The 20,537-nt window shown below is 42.8% G+C and overlaps 1 protein-coding gene across 11 annotated transcripts in view; it reads right to left on the reverse strand.

Annotated features, from left to right (window-relative positions):
- ABLIM1 (actin binding LIM protein 1) overlaps positions 1 to 20,537 on the reverse strand; it is a 191,912-nt gene that overhangs the window by 108,037 nt on the left and 63,338 nt on the right. For 2 of the 11 annotated variants that reach the window (XR_014586656.1, XM_083843702.1), the window contains exon 1: positions 9,844 to 10,311. The exons of 7 other annotated variants lie outside the window; for them this stretch is intronic. Coding sequence is in view for 1 of the 4 variants with exons in the window: in XM_083843702.1 (XP_083699828.1) it covers positions 9,844 to 9,859 (16 nt within the window). In the remaining 3 variants the exon portion in view is untranslated. Of the gene's footprint in view, positions 1 to 9,843; positions 10,334 to 20,537 lie in introns of those variants that run through there. 2 more of the 11 variants (XR_014586654.1, XR_014586655.1) reach the window with 2 other exon arrangements.

Here is a 20,537-nt window from a genome sequence, read left to right on the forward strand (position 1 = left end):
AAGAGACCACTAACAACCCCATGTTCATGACAAGCCTGAAGTACTTTCTGAACAAAATCAGGGAATTGATTTGCTGTGCAAAGTTTAAATCTGCCGTGTCAGTGCTGCTTTATGTAGAGCAGATCATTGTGCAAAGGTTTAATAGCAATTAAACATCTTGCTGCCTCAGCCAGAAGAAGAACCTCAGCACCAAGTCCTTCTGAAATGGAAATTACAGGTATTACCTGAAGAGTAACAATTGTTGAATTAAAGAAAACAAGACAAATAAATACTGCGTCCTCCCTTTCTGATGATTCTCTCCCTGAGCTTGACCTGAGCGCAGAGCTGTTGGGAAACCAGACGAGCTAAGTGACTCTGAGCTGCAGATCCTGCTGGCAAGACTCCACGGCTCTGCTGCAAGCCACAAAATACTTCGGCTTTTTATTGGAAGTCAGAAAGAAGCTTCTGGGAAACGCCTTGCTATGAGCATGCTGCAAAGCCGAGGTTACAGCAAAATATGCTGGCTTCGCTTCTGCTCTTAACTGAAGCAAAAAGCAGCTTCGTCTAAATTTAAACACGAGGAGGGTATGGGCTAGTGTTGTCTAAAAGGTGAATTTTTTAGTTTTCACATTTGCATGCCTACCTTCGCAGCTAAATGCGGAGTTACGCTCAGTCATTCTGACCGTGTTGTAGCAGCTGGGACTTTTCACCTCCTGCTAGGATATACAATTTTTATGACTTCTGGCTCCGCAGCCTCTGGAGGGTTTTTGCACAGCACTGAGAACATCCTGCACCCAGAGCAGCGCAGGTGAGGGGACCTTCAGGATTTCACAGCTCTGCCCTTCATATCTTACGAGTGGCCTAACACAGACAGCAAGCTCAGAAATGCTAACTGTGGCAAAAGCTGCTCTGGGAGGAAAGGCCCCACAGGAGCACGTTCAAGAGGCAGGCCTGCCATATCACCTACTCCCTGTGCTCTCGTAGTGAAGACAGGAGGCCAGCACAGAGGAGCCTTGAGGAGCTACTGAAATACCTGTTAAAAACAAGGGTGACAAAGACAGTATCGTTTTGCTTCTCTGCAGATCCTGGTCTTGAATCTTAAGCCTGAGAACCCCATCAGCTGAGGTGACCAAATACTGACCAAGACTGAAAGCAACCCCAGAGCTGCCAGGAGCAGACAGAGGAGGCACTGCAGTCGCTAGCTGCAGGCACGGGACAGGGATCGTGGGGAACTGCGGGACACCCTGGCAGGAGGTACTCCCTGCAGAGACAGCAGCGAGCTGCGTGCCCACACATACAGGAAAAAGCCTAAGGCAAAATCCTAGACTGCAGCTTGCTTACACTGTTGCCATTCAAATTGTACCTAGAGAATCACATTTTAAAACTCTCTTCCTGGAAATTTGTCTTAAAGCTTTTCTAACAGTCTACATATAACCAGAGAAGCTACCTTTAAAGGGGGGAAAAAAATCTTAAACTCCTATTTGCCATATTTTTAGATGCTTTCTGGCATTTTCCACAGAAGTATTATTTTCCTATTCCAATTAGCCTGCTACTGAAAGCAGAGAAGACCTAAGAAAAACCGACAGTTTACCTCTGTATCCTGTTGAGTTATCACCATAACATTTGCTTCCTCAGCCACAGTTTATCAGCTAGAACAAAATACACCAAAGGTATCTATCCTCAAAATAGCATCTCATGGCCAGCCGCGGGCCTGACTACAACACAGTAATGAACAGATGACTGACTCTTCACCCCCTGCACCCCTCAGCTTGGCAGGTAACAACTGAAGCTTTTTCACAACACACTATGCAGAAAGTAAGACACCAAATCACAGCACTTGTCCAGCCTACAAATAGGTTGCATTGCTATCCTGAGAGATTCTTTAAAAGCCAAACTAAGTTATAACGGCATTGAGTGGAACTAGTTAACTAGGATGAGAGGCTGGGGGAGTTCACAAGAACAACAGTTGAGAAAACATTCTAAGTAAAAATATGAAACTCGTAATTTACATGAAAATAGCATGTGAAAATTTTCTTACCAGAAACCATTTTTAAAAAAGACAAAACATACTATTTTAAAATAAGAAAGTTGGTATTCAGGTACTTTCCTAAATATTCATAAGTATGCAAATTGCATAGGTAGAGCTGATGCCACCCAAAGAATGAAATAGAAGATTTACAGACAAATGCCAAGTAACGTCCTAGAACATAAACAACTGCAGCTTGGACTCAAAGAGAGAACAGTCCACTGCTACTTACAAACAAAAAATGGAAAGTTCATGCCCCACACATGCATACATATAAAAACTGTGAAAGTATCACTGATACTGTTCTCAATACGAAAGCATCGGAGCCTGTGTGACATTGTCTAAGCCAGCTGTAGTACTGCCTTCATTTGCTGGGCAACAACAAATTTCACCTCCTCTGTCCACAGGTGTTTGCCTTGGTCACTTGCCTCAAGTTTGCAACAGTGAACACAGAGCAGGTTTTGTAGCATGGTCTATAGTGCAGAAACAGAAAGACTTGACAAAATTATTCTGCTTGTATTTGTTACATTATAGCATACATGACAACCCATGTTTAAGAAAAAAAAATCCTTTCCCAGAGTAGTTAATGAACAGCTTGTTATTTATGATCAAGTGCTGTTTTAAGCTCAAACAAGAAAAAGCAGTAGGCAGTTTTAAACCCATTTTCAGTAATGAAAAGGCACTAATCTTACAATGAAGAATGCAGCAAGCTAAGACTTGCTGTGAAACACGATGTTGAAACAAATGTTGACTAAGCTAAGCCAGTCTTTGAATTAAAAATTACATTATTCAACACGACTGTTAACAGATGGGTTAATGGATAGGTAGTTAGCAAAGCAAAGGGCAGAAGCATTAAGTGATTTTAGTCAGCCATATTTCTGTATCAATACAGACTAATTTTTCACAAAAGTAGATCATGATACAAATTGCATGATAAAGAGATAGTGAACCCAGACTGCCTAATCTAATGTTCTGAGAATACCTTTATTTTTTTATCTTCCTCACTTCAGCAAAAGTTCTCTGCATTTGCTCATACAACCAACTTACTAAAGGACAGAACTTGAAGATAATCAATTCACCCTTCAAATCTCCTTACCAAAGGGTTGGAGGATCACGGTAAGCATATGTTTCTCACATCTAACATCTGCAAGTTCATAACACAGCAACTGTATTGGCCTGGAAAGTGGTTAAATAATTTTGTTCTGTATATGCCTTCAACACATTGTACACAAAAAGATCGAGCCATCCCAAAAATGTGTTTTTTTTTTTTTCTTCCTCTAGCATAGGATGGGGTAATTAGAAATTCAAGGGCTCCTCAGAGTACTCTGAGCAACTATCTCATATACATCATTTGATGTCTGCACCAAAATTTTACTCAAAACAATTAATAAATAGAAGTGTCAAATCATTCACTGCAAGTCCTCAAGGATCCTCAAAGCTGCACAAAGCAAATTGCTGAAGTTAGCAGAAAAAGCAATGGCTTTTTCCAAACAGCAGGGAAATTCCATCTTACTGATGAACAGCGCTTACCTGTGACAGCACTCAAACATCAAACAGGCCTCTGAGCTAGCTTAATGCAATCTACTTATAGATTTTAGGGGACCCCTGCATAGAGACCTACCGTTACCGCAGTCTGATGTTTGAATGAAAAATGGGGAAAAGCCTGCACAGAAATAGGGCTGTCACAAAGACCTTTCAAAACAAAATCTGTAGTAAAGTGTCCCTCAGTTACCACCAGCAATCTTTCCACCATGGGTTTCCTATGAGACCCGTGCTCAGCCATCGTTCCTCTGGTTAGCACTTGAGGTGGTGGGTAGAAAGCAGGCTCTGAAATCCATCAATGCTGCTTCAAGGTGTCTTCAGAGAAAAACAAACACACACTTTGAATAAAATGGTCATTTAGTGACTCTTGTTTGATGTAGCAGTAATAAAAGATAACCCTCATTGTTCTGCAAGGCTGCGTTTCTACTTGAATTACTCCTTTAATGCGGCATTATTTTAAGATCCTAAACTAACACCAAGTTCCACAATTCTGCCATGTAGATTATATTAACATCTGTGCCATCAACCTGGTGCTAACAGAGCTGGGAATCAGGGAATGAATTAGCGAGCTACCCTGGTGACGCTGTTTACAGAACCGTGCCTATTAGGCTCTTGTACTGCAGAAATTCAGCAACATTTTCACTTCTGAACAGGCATTACTTTGTTCGACCCTTATGCTAGCACTTGCTCCTCACTTTGCAGCTTTGAGAAGATTCCTCTGCTTTCCAGCTTCTGTTTTCCTGTCAATATATAATTTGAAACAGCAAATAACATATGTCCCTGTGCTATACAAGGCATATATCATTTCTGGGTGTATAGTACTTTATGATTAGCCCATACGAAAGCTAGCATTATTTCTCTCACTGTCACCTCCTACACAACAGTGCAGCTAACTTACACCACAAAAATCATTGCCATTAATGAAATATATGACTTTGCTGCAAATGGCGTCCAACTTTGAGACAACACCGAAGCACTTACTTAGCTTTAAATACCAGTGATTCAATTAGACTCACAGAGATACTTTGCTGAACAGAATAAGCTTAAGACAAAGCCTAAGTGTTCTTCTCAGCCAGATCCCCAGTGAGCCTGAAAGCTATCCAGGCTCAGCGAAGGCAAGGATTAATCATCCTTTTGGGGATACCGACTGTTCTCTAGGTGGAAATCCATGTTTGTTACAAATAATCCTTTTTAAATTAGTTATGGATTGCCCCCAGAAACAACAAAATCCTGTTCTCCGGTTTGTCCCACCCAAAGGACACAGCACATTTTGATTAGTGGAACTTGGTGTTTTCCCCCACTACGCACTCATTTATCACAAAAAGGACCGATTCTCCTATGGTGGCAGACCCAATTACCATCCTATCCCAACCTACAAGGTCTTTCCTACCACACGAGGACACTTGGGGGAGGCCCGACTCAGAAAGGCCCACGGGCTGTGGTGGAGCCCCAGCAGAGTGCCAGGGTACGACCAAAGGGGCACCCAAAGGCCAAGAGCTCACCTGGCCCTGGGGCTCCCTCACCTAGCCAAAGGCACCGCGTGGGGCCTGGGGACAGGGGGCCTGGAAGGGGGAAGGAGAGAAGCCAAGGTGTGTTTGTCTATGCCTGGGTTTGTTTGCTCTTATTTTTCAATAGCAGAATCGGTAATTAGAAGTTTGTTAATTGGCAACAAATTAAACCGATCGAAACTCCCCAACTCAAAACTGATTTGTGGGCCTTTGGCTCTCCCTTTATCTCCTCTTGAAGGAGCAATGGTTTAACTGCCTCCACCGCTACCTGAACCACGAACTCTGTGGCCTCAGAGTTAATGACTAAAGCCACGAAGCCCTCCCCTCCACCAGCATCAACGGCAAAAGTTCTCCCACTTCTCAGTACGAAATAGCTGCCACTGGATCTTCAGGGACTGCCTGCTGCAGGCAGCTGGGCCGTGAGGAATGCATGGAATGGCGCTGCAGCCATGGGGCCTGGTGCGACTGCATGGCCTGACTCAGGACTTGAATATTTGTGCCCCGGTGTGAACTAAGTGCTATTAAAAAATATGCAAAAACTGCAGCAAACACGCAGTGCCTGAACTGGCATCTCTTTGGTTATTTTTGTTTCTCTCAGTATCAGTGCTGCACACCAGAGCTGCAACTTGAAATCGAGTATTAGAAATAAATTTGGAAAGAGAAAGTAGAGAAAAAGAAACACCGTAAGTTTGCCAAGAAAAACATAATTCTTTTACAACCATTTTGTCTTAAAAAGCAGTAAGATGTTTATAAGATATTTCACATACCATTGGATTTTTGTTTCAAGTGGTAGTAGTTAAAATCCAAGACTAATATTTCTTTGTGATAGCTGTGAAAAGCAAAAAAAACTCTCTGCTCCAAAGGCCCCTAATACAAATAATCAAGGCAGACAAGAGGAATGTTCTTATCCTTATTTTACAGATCACCTAACAAAGCGGGAGATCAAGTTACTTCCCCAGGGTCACCTTAAGAGTCTAACACAGAACCGTTCTGTAGTTTAGTACCTTAGCCACACAAGTATCTTTTTTTAATACCTAATACCACACATATTTATAAAATGCCTTTTTTGTGGCTTGTACAAAAGTCAGCACATTGACTTCATCAAAACAAAACCCCAAATGCCCAGCCCCAAAAGCAAACTGTCAGGCACAAGCAAAGTTAACAAAGTCAACCAAAGCAAAGAGACAAGGAAACTCCCCAATCCTCCCCCAGCGAAGTGTGAATGCATAATTTTGTCAAGTGATTCAACAGCAACAAACCTGGAGACTTTCCCAGGTCACCTGGGGATAAAAGTTCCCAAGCCGTGAGTTATATCAAGACTGTTTATCATTAACATCCACGACACAGAGAGAGTGTCAGAACCCAGATCCCACTGTTCAAGGTTTTCTTCCTTCACACTGGCAATAAATGTTGAGACTGCAAATAAGCAGAGCCCTGGTGAGAGCGTTCCACACCAAAAACACCTTGACATTAACATGCAGGTAACATTCTGTATGCTCTTTGAGTACAGCCCCAGCTAAAGCAGTCCAATTTACTCCAAGGGAAAAGGGCAGAAGAAAAGCTGCTTTGGAGACTCATGGCTTTTGGGAATAGGCGAATGGAAGAGAAGGCAAGACTGGAGCCACCGCAAGCACAAAAACGTCCTCTTGGTCATAACCTTAAGGGATATCAGCATCACGCTTTATCAACAGTATGAAAAAACAACACAGAACTAAATCTCTCTGCAAGGCTTAACTAGACCAGAAGCCAAATTATCCAGGAAACGCTAACATTTTGCTGAACTATGTTGTCTGTCTTGTTTACTGGGAAAGCCATTACCAATCGAATATCCACAGAGGCATCTGTGAGAACAGGGAAACACGATGGGGCTTACTGCAGCCTGGCACCCAGTAGGTGCCAGCACCAAACCTGCAAGAGAAGCCGTGTGCGAAGAACAGAAATCATGAAGCATCTGCACCTGCTTACCCAACCCTAAAAGCTTTCAGCCTTTCCTCTTTTCTCCTCCTATCCTTCCAAGCATAGAGGAGTCTGGCACAAATAGATACTACTCCACTTCCAGGGGTTTGGCCATGTACAACCCAGTCCGACTCATCAGACAAAGGGCCGATTCCCACCACACAGACTGGCAGGTGAATGCCAGGCCATCAGCAGTTGGTCAGGAATCAAGAACCAGGGCTAAATCCTCAGCTGTGCTGAACTAACGGAGGTAAAAAACGAAGCTCTAACAACGTGGGTTAACCAGCAACGTGGCTTGCAGGCTCGAAACTCAGACAACAACCTCAACATAGAAAAACTGAGAATGCAGATATGTTAGTATGGGCTTTGCAGAAGACAGCTAATAACAAGAAACACATATGTAAACTCTCTGCTGCAGGATTTATAGACAGCAAGTCGTCTTTAGACACAACGCTGTGACAATAATTTTATCTGAGTATCTGATAATAAGAGCTTGTAATTGGAAAGAGACAGGTACATGATGAGAGACACAGAAATGTGGTATCAGTCAAACACAATTTAGGAAGAGCCATTTGGTGTCAGCAGAGAACACCCTGGCCTTGGGATTTTATTTTGTTTGTACGTGAATTGACCAGGCAGACACTGAAATCACTCCACAATCTGAACATAATGAAGCATGCTAATTTGCTAAAAACTGTTACTAACCATTTTGCACTTCGGTGAATTGGAATCACAGTTTTTCTAGTGGAAACCAGCCTCTCCTGTGCTTAGTTAACATGTTTACCAACTGGCACCAGGCTGAAGGCATTTTCAGCTTGTTAAAAACAATTCCGGCAGTGGCTGGGAGGGAGGGGACCAGCTGTCCTACACAGGCCTGAAACAAAGCCTGAAATTCTGGGGAAAGCAAAATAAAGCGCGAGGAGAGAACACAGAAAATAAACAAAACAAAAAGGCGGCCAACAAACTTTTGTTGGAGAAATTATTTGACAAGAGTAAGGCAGAAAATATAAAAGAAAAAAAATACTGAACAGTATTATCTTTTCTCATTCTGCAGCCATGATGTATGAAATATTAGTAATGGTATCACAAAATTGAAGGCAGCATTTAGCTCTTTTGTTTAAGATCTGTGTGAACAGAAGCCAAATTTTATATCCAACATCAATATTAATAGCTATTGTAAATAATTCATCACGCTTGGTGGGGAGGGGAAAAGGAAGCAATTTAAATACAAGTCCTTTTCCTATTTTCAACTGTTTATTGTCAACTTTTCCCATTATTCTACCGTATTGTCTCCCTCGCTTTTTTGTTTGTTTTTTAATGAAAATGATGGGCTTGTTTTAACGTCCTTACAGGTAAGTGACAACTTTCATGCTGTAAACTGAATTTACAGACTACCCCTAAGGTACAGCCCCACGCAGCATGGCGTGTCTAACTAACTGCACATCAGCTGGGTGGGGAGCAGAAACGTAGCAAAGGATGAAAACTGCACTGCTAAAACTGCTACACGTATTTAATGTGCATTTCAAGAAAATTAACAGCCTAATTTCAAAATGCATCTTAGAAAACAAGTGACAATTATGATAAGCTGAATGACAATATACTTTCCTGAAAAGATGGGAGGCATAGCTGATGCAAATGATACAGAACCCCTGAAACTTACAGCTGCAAGGATTTGGGATGAAACTGCTTCTTAAACCATCCCTGGTATGGCTTACTGATACTGGTAGCAGGTCAACAGTTCACAGCCACAACATTTTAAAAACAATCCTGTAAATCTTAAGTAATGGATCTCAAATTGCCTAAATATCCCGTACTATTTATGCTGGACCAGCACATTTCATCAACCAAAGTTATCAGGAGGCAGTTTACGGCCACAACTCTCTGTAAACATCAGATACACTGCAGCAGACTATTGAGAGTTTGTCCTGCTCGCTCCAATGTAAAACCCAATGAGAGTAAATTCACTCAATTTGTGTCATTTATAGCATTAAATCACTGTGTGGGTGTTCAGAGTTGAAAAACTATTCACACTCACTCAACACGACTGCTTTTTATTTCTGCTTACCTGATTTGAATTTATCCTACATTAGCTTTTACAGAGCCCTCAGGAAAGTAAAGAGAACAGATCCTCCCTCTTCAAAAAACAGGGACTTAAGTCTGTATCTGTGGTAATGTAATGCTCCAAAACCACATCCATCCCACTGATCAAATACAATTCGGATGTAGTTTGCATCTTTATAATGCAATAAACGATGCAGACTGCTACTACTGTGAAGAAAGACTCCACAACCATTCCTGAATTCTTTGACTAGTTAATGCTCTGGTAGGAGGCTTAACATGTTACTTATAGGCAATTGAAATGCATCTCATTTACTGCTGCAAAATTCAAACATTATACAAAACTCCCATATAAGCCACTTCATTGAAAGGAAAAACGTGACCTTGTCAAGTCCAGGCTTGCTGAATGTGTTTATCTTAAGAAGTAAGCTACTGCTTTGGTGGTCAAAGCTCCCTGAACTGAAGCTAACACAGGTCAAAAAAAAATAAAATAAAACCAGCAAACTTGAATTAAATCACATGGAAACAACAGATACATGCACACTCAGAAGGAACTCAGCTGTGCAAACACCTTATGTTAGGCGTGTTTAAGATTCTGCCCTTACTAAAACAGGTACAAATCATCAAAACAATCCACTGCAGCTTTTGACGCATCGCATCTACAGAAAGGCAAAAAGCAGCTGTCAATGAAGACACACTTAATTTTAAATGTGAAGGTTTAAACCTCAGGTAATTAGGTCTTTTCAGTTCCAGTCTATCAATAAACATAATTACCTTTTTCTTTCACCATGGCAAACAAATTTTCTTCGTAGTGGAAGCAGCAAGAATTAGCTGAAGGAATTTAAACACAATCTCTTTTCCAGCAGTGTTTGGCTGAAGTGGATTAAATAAAAATAATTAAAAAAAAAAAAGGCAGCTTATTCCAGACAGTTATCTTCCTCAGCCAGATCTCCCACAAAATCTGATACGGTCCTATTGCTCGTCGTGTCTCTTTTCTTCTTGTGCCTCTTTCGCACTGTGGTCTCTTCCTCCAGCTCGTACCCTGTGTGCAGACTCTGCCCCTTGTGCCGAAGCACCCAGCTACAGCTGCTGCTGTGTAACAAACGCCGAATTCCCCGGCCCCGGCTCCCAGCCACTGACACCACCTTGCATTCCTCTGCCCTCGCAGAACAGAGCTGGCAACGCAGTCTGCTCCCGAATGACTGGCAAAAGACTGCGAGTGAGATGTGGGAGAAAGGAGGAGAACTGTTCAAACGCACACGACACTGGATATTTATGAATTCCTTTTTTTATTTACTCAAACTGAGCCAGGATGAGATGGGGAAATACAAGATGAACACATACAGATGCTGAGGCAGGCTGCAGCACAGTGGCTTTTCTCTGCTGAGCACTCTTTATCCACCCCTGGTTTTGCTTTAAAACCGTTACCAAACATCAACTACCAGACCATAAAACAGGCTAAGACACAGCCTCTCAGTGTCCTCTGACCGCAGTACAGAACAGAGCAGCATATATGAGCTCTGCAAACTTGGAATACTGACTCCACTCACTACCTGAAATAACAATAAAAATAATAAAAATCAGATCTGCAGCCGCTCAGTGGGCATCTCGGGTTTAGAAGCACAGCCAGGGAGTGCCCCAGACGGCATCCACGGCGTGAGTAGGGTAGGCAGTGCACTCTGAAACACCGAGGGCTGGGAGCTCCATCCCTCTTACACAGCTCCGTCAGAGATGCTGGCCACAGGCAGCCAGGGAGCCGAGCAGGAAGAGAGCCGCATACCGATACAGCAGCACTGCTCGGGTGAATGGCACCCTCCAACATGCCTCTGACACCACTGGTGAATCTGGACAGCAAACTGACCTTCCAGTCTGGGGTTTTCCAGGCACTAAACGCCGCCTGAGAAGGACTGGACAGTAGGCTGATGTTAAAAAACAAACAGAAAACAAACAAGCCCTTAATAATATTGCCAGGTCTCACTGCCTTACAGCAAGATTCAGAATATTTCTGTTTTCTTTTAAAAGATAACACCTCAGAGTCAGGTACAAATCAAAGCCTGACTTTCAAAAGCACAACTTTATTCCCGGTAATGGAAAAAAGCTTAGAAATATGATTATTCAAAAGCCTGAATGCTCATTAAAATCACTTAACATGTGGTATTTTGGATACATATATATGCTGCCAGTATCAAGTAGCAATACTCCTGTATTTATAGGCCACTTTTTCCTTGTTTATAAATAACTTTATTCCTCATTGTAGCCAGCTACCAGTGATTTTGCCAATACAAACCTACCCCATCATGCCTTTGATTGGTCGCTAAATTTTAGTATCTGTGTTTCAGAGGTGGAGAAACTGACAAAGGAAAATGAACTGACTTGCCAAGGACGGAGGTGACCTCAGCAAAAGAGAGCTGGACTGAACACAAAGCTATTCTGGGCTAGAGTCTGGGCAGATTCACTGGGCTGCAGCTTCGTCGGCCTCAGCTCAGTGCCGTACCTGCGCTCGGTAACACGGCGGAGGTGCCGTTACACTCACACAGCAGCCTAAAGCAAGCTCTGTGTTCAGCCCAGAGCCAGAGGCACCTCTATATTTTGGGAACTGGAACTCACACCTCCACAAGGGAATCCCTTCTCAATGCCACTATATGTAGGGAGAGAAAAATTAATATAAAGAAACAAACTGTAGGCATCAGCCAGACAGAGCACCAGATGGCTGATGCATGCTGGAAAATCAGAGCATACATCCATCATTAAAAATATTTTCAGTAAATAAATTCTCAGTGTTTTGCATAAATGCCACCCAGAAGAACAGAAAGAAATGAAATAAACCAGTCCACTTCACCCAAAATATCTCTTATTCAATGACATTCTTTAATAAATAACTATATAAATTAGGAAGAGAGACTGACAGAGATTCAGGCACGTGCACGGGAAAAAAATATTCTCTAGCAAACCTGGCTGGCTTTCTATTGTTAGCAGCCTGATGTGTAAGAGCAGCGCAGCCCAGGCAGTCTGACATTCTTGCTTCTCTGACTCAGTGTGCTGCTATTAATAGCAGCTCAGCCCCAGCCCCACCGACCCGGGGCGCAGCACGCTGTGTCACGCTTCTGACACCCTGGAGACGCTCAGGTTGTAACTCAGCCTGCCTGTGTTCTTTCCCAAGCCGTATTTTGTAAACAGTTCGGGGCCAGCAGCCTGCAAGGGGCACAGCTGACCTTCATTCATAACTGTTGGATCCCATGTGCGAGCAGCCCGTGCTCTGCACGCATGGGTACCGTTAACTCTTTCCTTCTGACACCCTCCAAAGGCGTGCGATGGTTATCATTCATCTGTTTTGTTCCAGCAGCTGCTGACACAGAAGCTGACTGCTGGTATCTGAACTTTCTGTTCTCTGAGTTCATTACCTCCGTTTTTCACATATGCTAGAGATTAGCACTGCCATATCTCATCTCGCCCGTGGCTGAATAGAAGCTTTTCCTCGCATCGCTCAGCCATCGAAAGCTGCAGGGTTAGACTGCAGCATGCACACAGAAATAAATTTGAAAATACAGACTGCAGTATATTAGGCTGGGGATTTTAGGAGTCAAATGTAATTTACTCCAGCATAAGAAGATATAGAGATCAGCTGTTGGTATTGTAAATAAAATCTTTTTAAACTGGGGTGATTTTTTGTTTTAATCTCATTCTTTCAAGCCTGAAGACAAAAAATTTACCTCGTTGTACAATCCAGAATCTACTCATATATGCTAAACTGGGAGAAAAGACAAATAGTTAGCAAGCCTAGAAACAAAACCTTGGTACTTATTGCTCTTTAGGGGTGCACATTCTAAAAGAAAGAAAAAAATCCTTTACATAACCTTTTGCACTGTACTACTTTAATAGAGAGTCACCCTTGAACGCAGCCAGGATGTAAGATTCACAAAGAGCACACTATAACTACACAGTGTAATTATGTTACTGTTACTTCACGATGAAAAATACCCTGTGCAGTCAGCAAAAGGCATGGGAGTCATACTGAGACCACTCCACGAAGGGAAAGGGTTAACCAGCTTGGTTTGCTTTTTCTTGTACGGCGATAATGTTGAAAAATCCACGTTAAGATACTAAGCAGTTTAGCTATGACTTAAGATTTGTTATTCTCATTTTAAAAGTTGGCTTTCAGATTTTTATCTTGCTCTCATTCTTCACAGATGAGACCACGGATTGTGAGTATCAGTACATAGTTTATATAAAACTCCTTCAAGACTGACTGAAATCTCTTGTTCATCCAACAGTGATGGAAACTGCCTGCTAGAAAACACAAAGGGAAAGTGGAGAAGTTGTACTAATAAATAACATCCAGGAAAATATCCTCTACTTAATGTCCTTTTGCTTCCAGCAAAAAGCCTGGCACAAAGAGTTTTGACAAGAAAGCCTGCCCCAAGCTTCCACAGCTTAACTGCTGCACAACCTCAGTCAATTTTAAGAGTCACCACTTCTGTAAAGTGTTGATCAGGAAATTTTGCAAAACGCTCATTTCTCCGAGAAGGAAATCCCCCTCCCTCACGCTCTTAAGGAACAGGAGGCCTGCTCTAGTTGTTATCCTGACTTAACCATGCCTGTTCAAAAGAAAAACTAATGATGTCAACAAGGGATTTGTTGCAACTCTGCAGTGGTCCCAGTGCCCTGATGCTGAAGCACACAGTTTCCAGTTTCAGCGTTCTCCAGTCATACAGTTAAGTATTTTCCTGGCTTCTTTTCCTCTTCAACATACCCCAGTCCAGCAGTCTATTCCTCTGATGTGTTGTCCTCAGACACTTGGACAACTGACACATTTTCCATCCTTTGAAAACGGCACAAGCAGTGATGGTTATTAAGGACCAGAGCACAAAAGAAGGCAGACAACTGACTCATGCAAAGCTGATGATCTCAGTTTTTTCAGATGCCGCTGGGCAGAACTCAGCCTGTACCTGGAAAAGCTGTCCCCCACACATAGGTCTGAATAGCTGGGTGTTCGCTCCCAGGTGTTTGACTGCTCTTGCACGCCTTGCTCTTTTACCTCTCCAGGTTCTTACAGTACTCTCAGCCAACCAACCCATCTTCTGAAGCCGGCAGGTGAGTTGCAGAAGTCTCTTCGTGGCAGTTATTCATTCTGTAGCCTTTCCATACTCCCCACACAGCTTTACGTCCACGAGTTCATACAGCAGCTTGTGCAACGGCCGTAGGCTGCCAGCCTCTCCTCACCCATCTCCTCAGCAGGACGCTGAAGAGCTCTGAAGGCCCCACAGACTGACCTCCCCCCGAGCCCCTCTGGGCTCCCTAACACAAGCTTTGCACAGTCAAGGGGAGCACCCACTAGAGAGGAATGTGCTTTCTAAGGACATACTGCAGTCCCACAACCCTACAACCTAGAATAATCACAGTAGCCTTACTCTTATCAGACTGATCCGCAGGCAAATAATGCCCGATGGCCTTGGGTCCTATTTGCAGCACCTATGTCGTGCTACTTTGAATACAAGCACCCTGTATTACTGCTCTTTACAATAACATGCAATCATCCTTTTGCAGAAAATGAAATTAAAATTTACCAAATGCATCATCTGATTCAGCAAAATACATAGAGTAGTTTATTCTGATCTGCTAGGATGTGAGGGCTTACTGCTTTTTAAATAGAAACATTTCATATTCTTAAAAGACAGATTCCTCAGGAATGAAACATTGACAGATTTTGATCTATTAAGTGGTCTGGATTTCTTAAAACAAAATTTGATTTTACGAGGTACTTCCAAGCTAGATTTTCTTAGCAGGTTGTTATTCTGCATAGTGGTAATAGCAGCCTACAAAAAATACAGATAAAACAGTAAAATGGTTATGCTTAATTCACTGCGAAACAAAACAAGGAAACGGGGATGCTCATCTTTGCTCTAAACATTCAGAAACCTCTAACGCGCAAGCTTATGTAAAAAGCACCTGAAACCTCCAGATCATCTTATCTTTAGAAACAGATAAGAAAAGACGGTTACATTATACTTCTTTGCAGTGGCTCCAAAAATATACAAAGCTCAGTGTTGGGTAATCTTCTCACTGTAGGTATGTACAAACATTTACCTCTGAACAGCAATTACATTATTGATATAACAAGCAGCTTCCAAACTACTTATGTTACTGTTAATCCTTAGAAAGATCATACTTTATGAACACCTGTGTGAACTTATCCTCTATGCACACATTTGACACTGAACTGAGATACAGTACGTAAAAATGCCTAGTGACAATGGTTTAATCTTGGTATTTTTATTAGAAGCTTACCTTACAAAATCACTGCAATTCACCTGCTACAAACTGAATTAGCCCAGCCAATTCACAATCACAACCAGTAGTGCTGCAGATAAAAATTAGCACATGCTGTCAGTAACCATCTGACGATTACTGGCGAACACTGCAAATAACTTGCACAAAGGCAGGAATCCCTGACAGGGAAGAGTATATGCAAGTGTCATGTTTTACTGTACATGCCTAAGGTTAAGGAGATTTGATATTGATAATCCACTTCAGAATTGGATTAACTTCGCAGAATAACCTCTACAGCTTGTCTTGGGAGTTTGGGGCTCAGTGAAATCAGCAGGAAGGCAGTAAAGACTCTCTAGTCCAAAGAATTTCTCCCCAAGAGGCCCGTGAAACAACAGATCAAAGCAGCTTCCCACCAGTCGGTTAACTTGCAGAGCAAAGCAGCAAGTTCTTTGTTTTTCAGTCACAAGAGATGTGACAGAGCATCTCACTGAGCATTAACGTTTAGCGCATGCCTCAACAATACAACACACAGCAACGCAGACGGCAGTGCGAGTCCACAGTCCCTGAGGATGAGGCAACTCGTCATGGACACTGGATATACACCACCCTTACACTTCAACTGGACTAATTGTTTTTTACTGTGCCAGATGACAAATTTCTTCTGTTCTGATTTCACACAAACTATAAATAGGACTCTAAAAAAGGCATCTGATCTGTCCTGCAAATATACTTCACTCTCAACAGTTATTTCCCAGTCCTGAGTCCTTTCAAAGGAACCACAGAGGCCCTCAAAGAAAAGATAAAAATATGGTATCTGAATAGATGCAACTTGGCTACAAAGTGTAATATTAATATATTCAAACCAACTTTTTACAATGAACAGATCTTTCATCACCTCCCTCCAGCTTCTGGAACTTTTCCATTAGTGGATCTCCATTTTATCTCCTAGCAAGGGAAGTCACTTGCTTCAATATGTAGAAACTTACAGATTTGAAACTTGCCTTCAAATTATTTGTTGCCATTTCAACAGTATTTAGGAGACACAGATCAAACTGATATTCAAAATAGAGTAGGCAAAACTGATTCCAATACTTGCTCCGACTGGAATTTTTAAACAGAACTACAAAAGCTATTTTGCTGCTGTTGCTCTGTAAGGTTTGCTCGCTGTTAGTTTACATCAAACTGGATGGCTCATTGCCTCCACTCCAAAGGAAAGTCACATATTGTCACAGCATCCTGGCCTGCATAAGAAGCAGTGTGGCCAGCAGGTCTAGGGAAGTGATTGTGCCCCTGTACTCGGCTCTGGTGAGGCCGCACCTCGAGTACTGTGTTCAGTTTTGGGCCCCTCGCTACAGGAAGGACATGGACGTGCTCGAGCGAGTCCAGAGAAGGGCGACCAAGCTGGTGAGGGGTCTGGAGAACAAGTCTTACGAGAAGCGGCTGAGGGAGCTGGGCTTGTTCAGCCTGGAGAAGAGGAGGCTCAGGGGCGACCTTATCGCTCTCTACAGTTACCTTAAAGGAGGCTGTAGCGAGGTGGGTGTTGGTCTGTTCTCCTACGTGCCTGGTGACAGGATGAGGGGGAATGGGCGAAAGTTGCGACAGGGGAGTTTTAGGTTGGATGTTAGGAAGTACTTCTTTACCGAAAGGGTTATTAAGCATTGGAACGGGCTGCCCAGGGAGGTGGTGGAGTCACCATCCCTGGAGGTCTTTAAAAGACGTTTAGATGTAGAGCTTAGCGATATGGTTTAGTGGAGTACTTAGTGTTAGGTCGGAGGTTGGACTCGATGATCTTGAGGTCTCTTCCAACCTAGAAATCTGTGATACTGTGATACTGTGATATTTTAAAGGAGAACTTGCCATCTTAAAAATATACAAACAGCATTTAATCTCTGAAGTACTGATGAATACTGATAAACTAATTGTTTTTTATATTTTTGCAATTTCTATGATTTACACTGAAAACTGCAAAGAGTTTTTCACCATCTAATTCACACGTGGTAGCAAGCCAGTGACAAACATGCCCTGGTATTGCAGCACTTCTGTGGTACTCCACCATAAAGACTCACTCCCTAGAGGAAAATAATTGAAAACAAAATTGAAAGCAGGATGATGCAAAACCTGTAATCACAAGCTCCCATTCTAACATTATCTTCTTATTTCCCTCTCAGCTTCACCTTGTCTGCATCTAGGATTGTGAACACATTTGAGACTAACAACACCTTTACTACATATGAACAACATGCCCAGTATGGCAGGGCCCTCATCCATGGAAAACCCTGGGGTGGAGAATGCTCCTGCTGTTCCCTTCTTGCCCTTCTTGTTCCATTACCTATCTCCCCTTTCACTGAAAAAAGCCCACAGAGGTCTATCAAACATTTGTCATTGTCCCAAACTAAAGACACTTCCAAGGTCCTGGTGTACAACAGCCTGCTCAGTGATGCCCCCACCTCTGCGCGTAACGGAGGAGAAGGAGCCAACAGCAGGTGGCATTCATCCTCTCCTCAACCACGGACACAGGGAGTGGACGAGACCCCACAACAAGCTTCTCTCTCCTCTTCTACTCCCTCCGTACCCCAATGTCAAAATCTGAGGGAGCGAAGGCAGCCATCTCCGATTCCCCTCTCTCTGCCCTTCAGCCTTTCCCACTATTTTTCCTTTCGGTAAAGGAGCTCAGACCCAAGGCATGCCTCTCAGAGGAGAAGAAAACAGCACTTCCTACACCTCTCTTCCCCATCCCAGTACCACCAGCATTGCACCCACCGGCAGAGCCGGCCTGGGTCACCAGCAAGAGGCTGTGGCAGCCCCGAGCCCCTCGGAGCAGGGCAGCGGGCAGCTCGGCCACCTCAGGTAGGCCTCAGCAGCCATCCCGCTCCTGCCCTGCCCAGGAAGGGGACTGCACTTCTCTCTCAGCTGTTTGATTAAAATAACGAGATTACACAACTGCAAAGGACGGACATGGGAGAGGAAGTTTTGATCAGATACAGAACAAAAGCAGGGCTCCCTGTAAACAGTGGGGGATTTGTGGCCACAACATGCTCCTCCCTGCCACAGCTGCCTGCACCCATCAGCATAAAGAAGATCCTTGCTTAAATTCCTCTCAATAATCTTTATGCTAATAAATTTTTCATTATTTCTTTCTACTCAAAGCTGACTTAGCTGATTTTTCTTGCTAGTATCTAGTAACAGTAGGAACTACGATTTTGTTGTTATTTATCAGATAACAGATAATGAAGAATTTAGGCAGAGAGCAGCGAGCCCTACAGAGGTGAATGCAGTTGCTCTAAACCATGTTGCATTAATGCAGGTTAATGCTAAACCACCAATGTACCACTAAGCAAATTAGCTTGGATTGATCTTGAACACTTGCAGTGACTTGGCCCACAGCAAATGGAAAGCTGAAACTGGAAACCAAGGGTTAAGAAGACATTATATGTTCAAATACTTTAAATAAAAATGGCACAGCAATTAAATAGGAGTAGATACAGCATACAGGCAGAGGACAAAGAACTGGTTCTAATTAATTACCTTTTTCCTTTTTTTTTTCCTTCTTTTAATGAAGCTAACTGTGCACATTTATATAACCAAAGACTTCTAGGGCCTGTCACAGGGAGTTTCATCTATATTTCTTACTCCAACATGAAACCAGTACTCTGGTATTTTCACAAGCAAATTTATCCCTAGTAGGATAAATACTGAAACAACTGCATCAGGTAAACTTAGCCTGCTGCTGCCCCTCGCTGTGACTCTCGTAGTGCCACAGGTGAGAACATCTGCCTGTGTTTAGCAGGTGAGCAATGAAAAGCAACCCCATGCTGGTAAAGCTGATGAACTAAGCAACCATATCTTCAACACCTGCAACCATTGCAGGATTAAAAGCCAATAATGCTGTCACTGTGGCAAAGGGCAGAGTAGCAAGCAGCGTCTGTAACAGGAGTGACCAAGACAGTACTTTCACCTGTGAGAGCTGTGCACAAGCCCTTGCTATTTAACATCAGGCACTGTGCAGCAAGCACAAAAGCAAGATTCTCACTCAGTGATGGCAATTGTTAGAATGACTCTGCAAGTGCAGGTGCCAAGGGGACAGCAGCTTAGCTGCGCTTGGCTGAGCTTCACCAGGCACACCTGATCCTTCACGCCTACCCCCAGCTGTGCACCGGTAGCACAAGGGGTTTACAGCCAATTTCAAGAGGTGCTGAAAAACACCTGGAAGAGAGAGGCTGCTCCCAGAATGAGAGCCAACCTTGATGACATGCTTGGTCCATGAAGCACACTGCAATATGCCTATGAATCTCTACCATAACACTGCAAAGCTAACCCCAGAAGAACAGGAATTCAAGAAGGAAGAAACACAGCTTCCCACAAACCTGAATTGAATCAAGACACTAGGACCATATGGTTCTTAAAAACAAAGAGAAAAAAAACAATATATCAGTGCACTCAGCCAGGTCCTTAACTGACAGTGATCTGTAATCACAGAAACAGAGACTCAGAAGAGACTCGAGAGATTACATAGCCACGTGCTAGGTAGGCTCAAGCACCTTGATCCTTTGTGACACTCATAAAAATCTGCAAAACGTTTGCACAACATGCTTTGGCAAATTGTTCCTCCACTTCTCTGCCCTTGCACCTAGAAAGTTAGTTATACAGTTATGCAAAGTAGGTCTTCTCTGCTGCAAATGCAGCTAATCTCATTCTGTGCTTCTTAGTACAATGCAGAACATCTCCATTTGACAACCCTTTCCATACATGAAGATTGACTAAATCCCTCACTTATCTCCACTCTTCTAGATTGAGCCAACCTAATTCTATTAATCTTTCCTCATAAGTCTTCTTACCTAAATTTATTATTCTCACTGCCTTCTACTAGTTTTCCTCCAGTTTATCACTATCTTTCCCAAAATAAGATGTTCAAACAGAGGCAGTATCCAGCAGTGGCCTCTTCTGTAGCAGAACAGAGAGCAATTATCTCCCTTGCTGTACACATCTCCTGCTAACACATCCCAGAATAATAGATTTTTTTTTGCAGTAGTATCATTTAGTTGATTTATATTTATATTGTGATAAATATAGTTGTCCTCCATATGCTTTTCTGTAGTAGCGTTAGTTATTTTCCATATTTTACCTACACAAGTCCAACACCTTAGACTTGTATTCACTGAAGATCAACTGCACGACTTCAAACCACCTAGCTGACTTACGGG

This window comes from Anser anser (assembly GCF_964211835.1).
Source record: "Anser anser genome assembly, chromosome: 7".
Taxonomy (NCBI): domain Eukaryota; kingdom Metazoa; phylum Chordata; class Aves; order Anseriformes; family Anatidae; genus Anser; species Anser anser.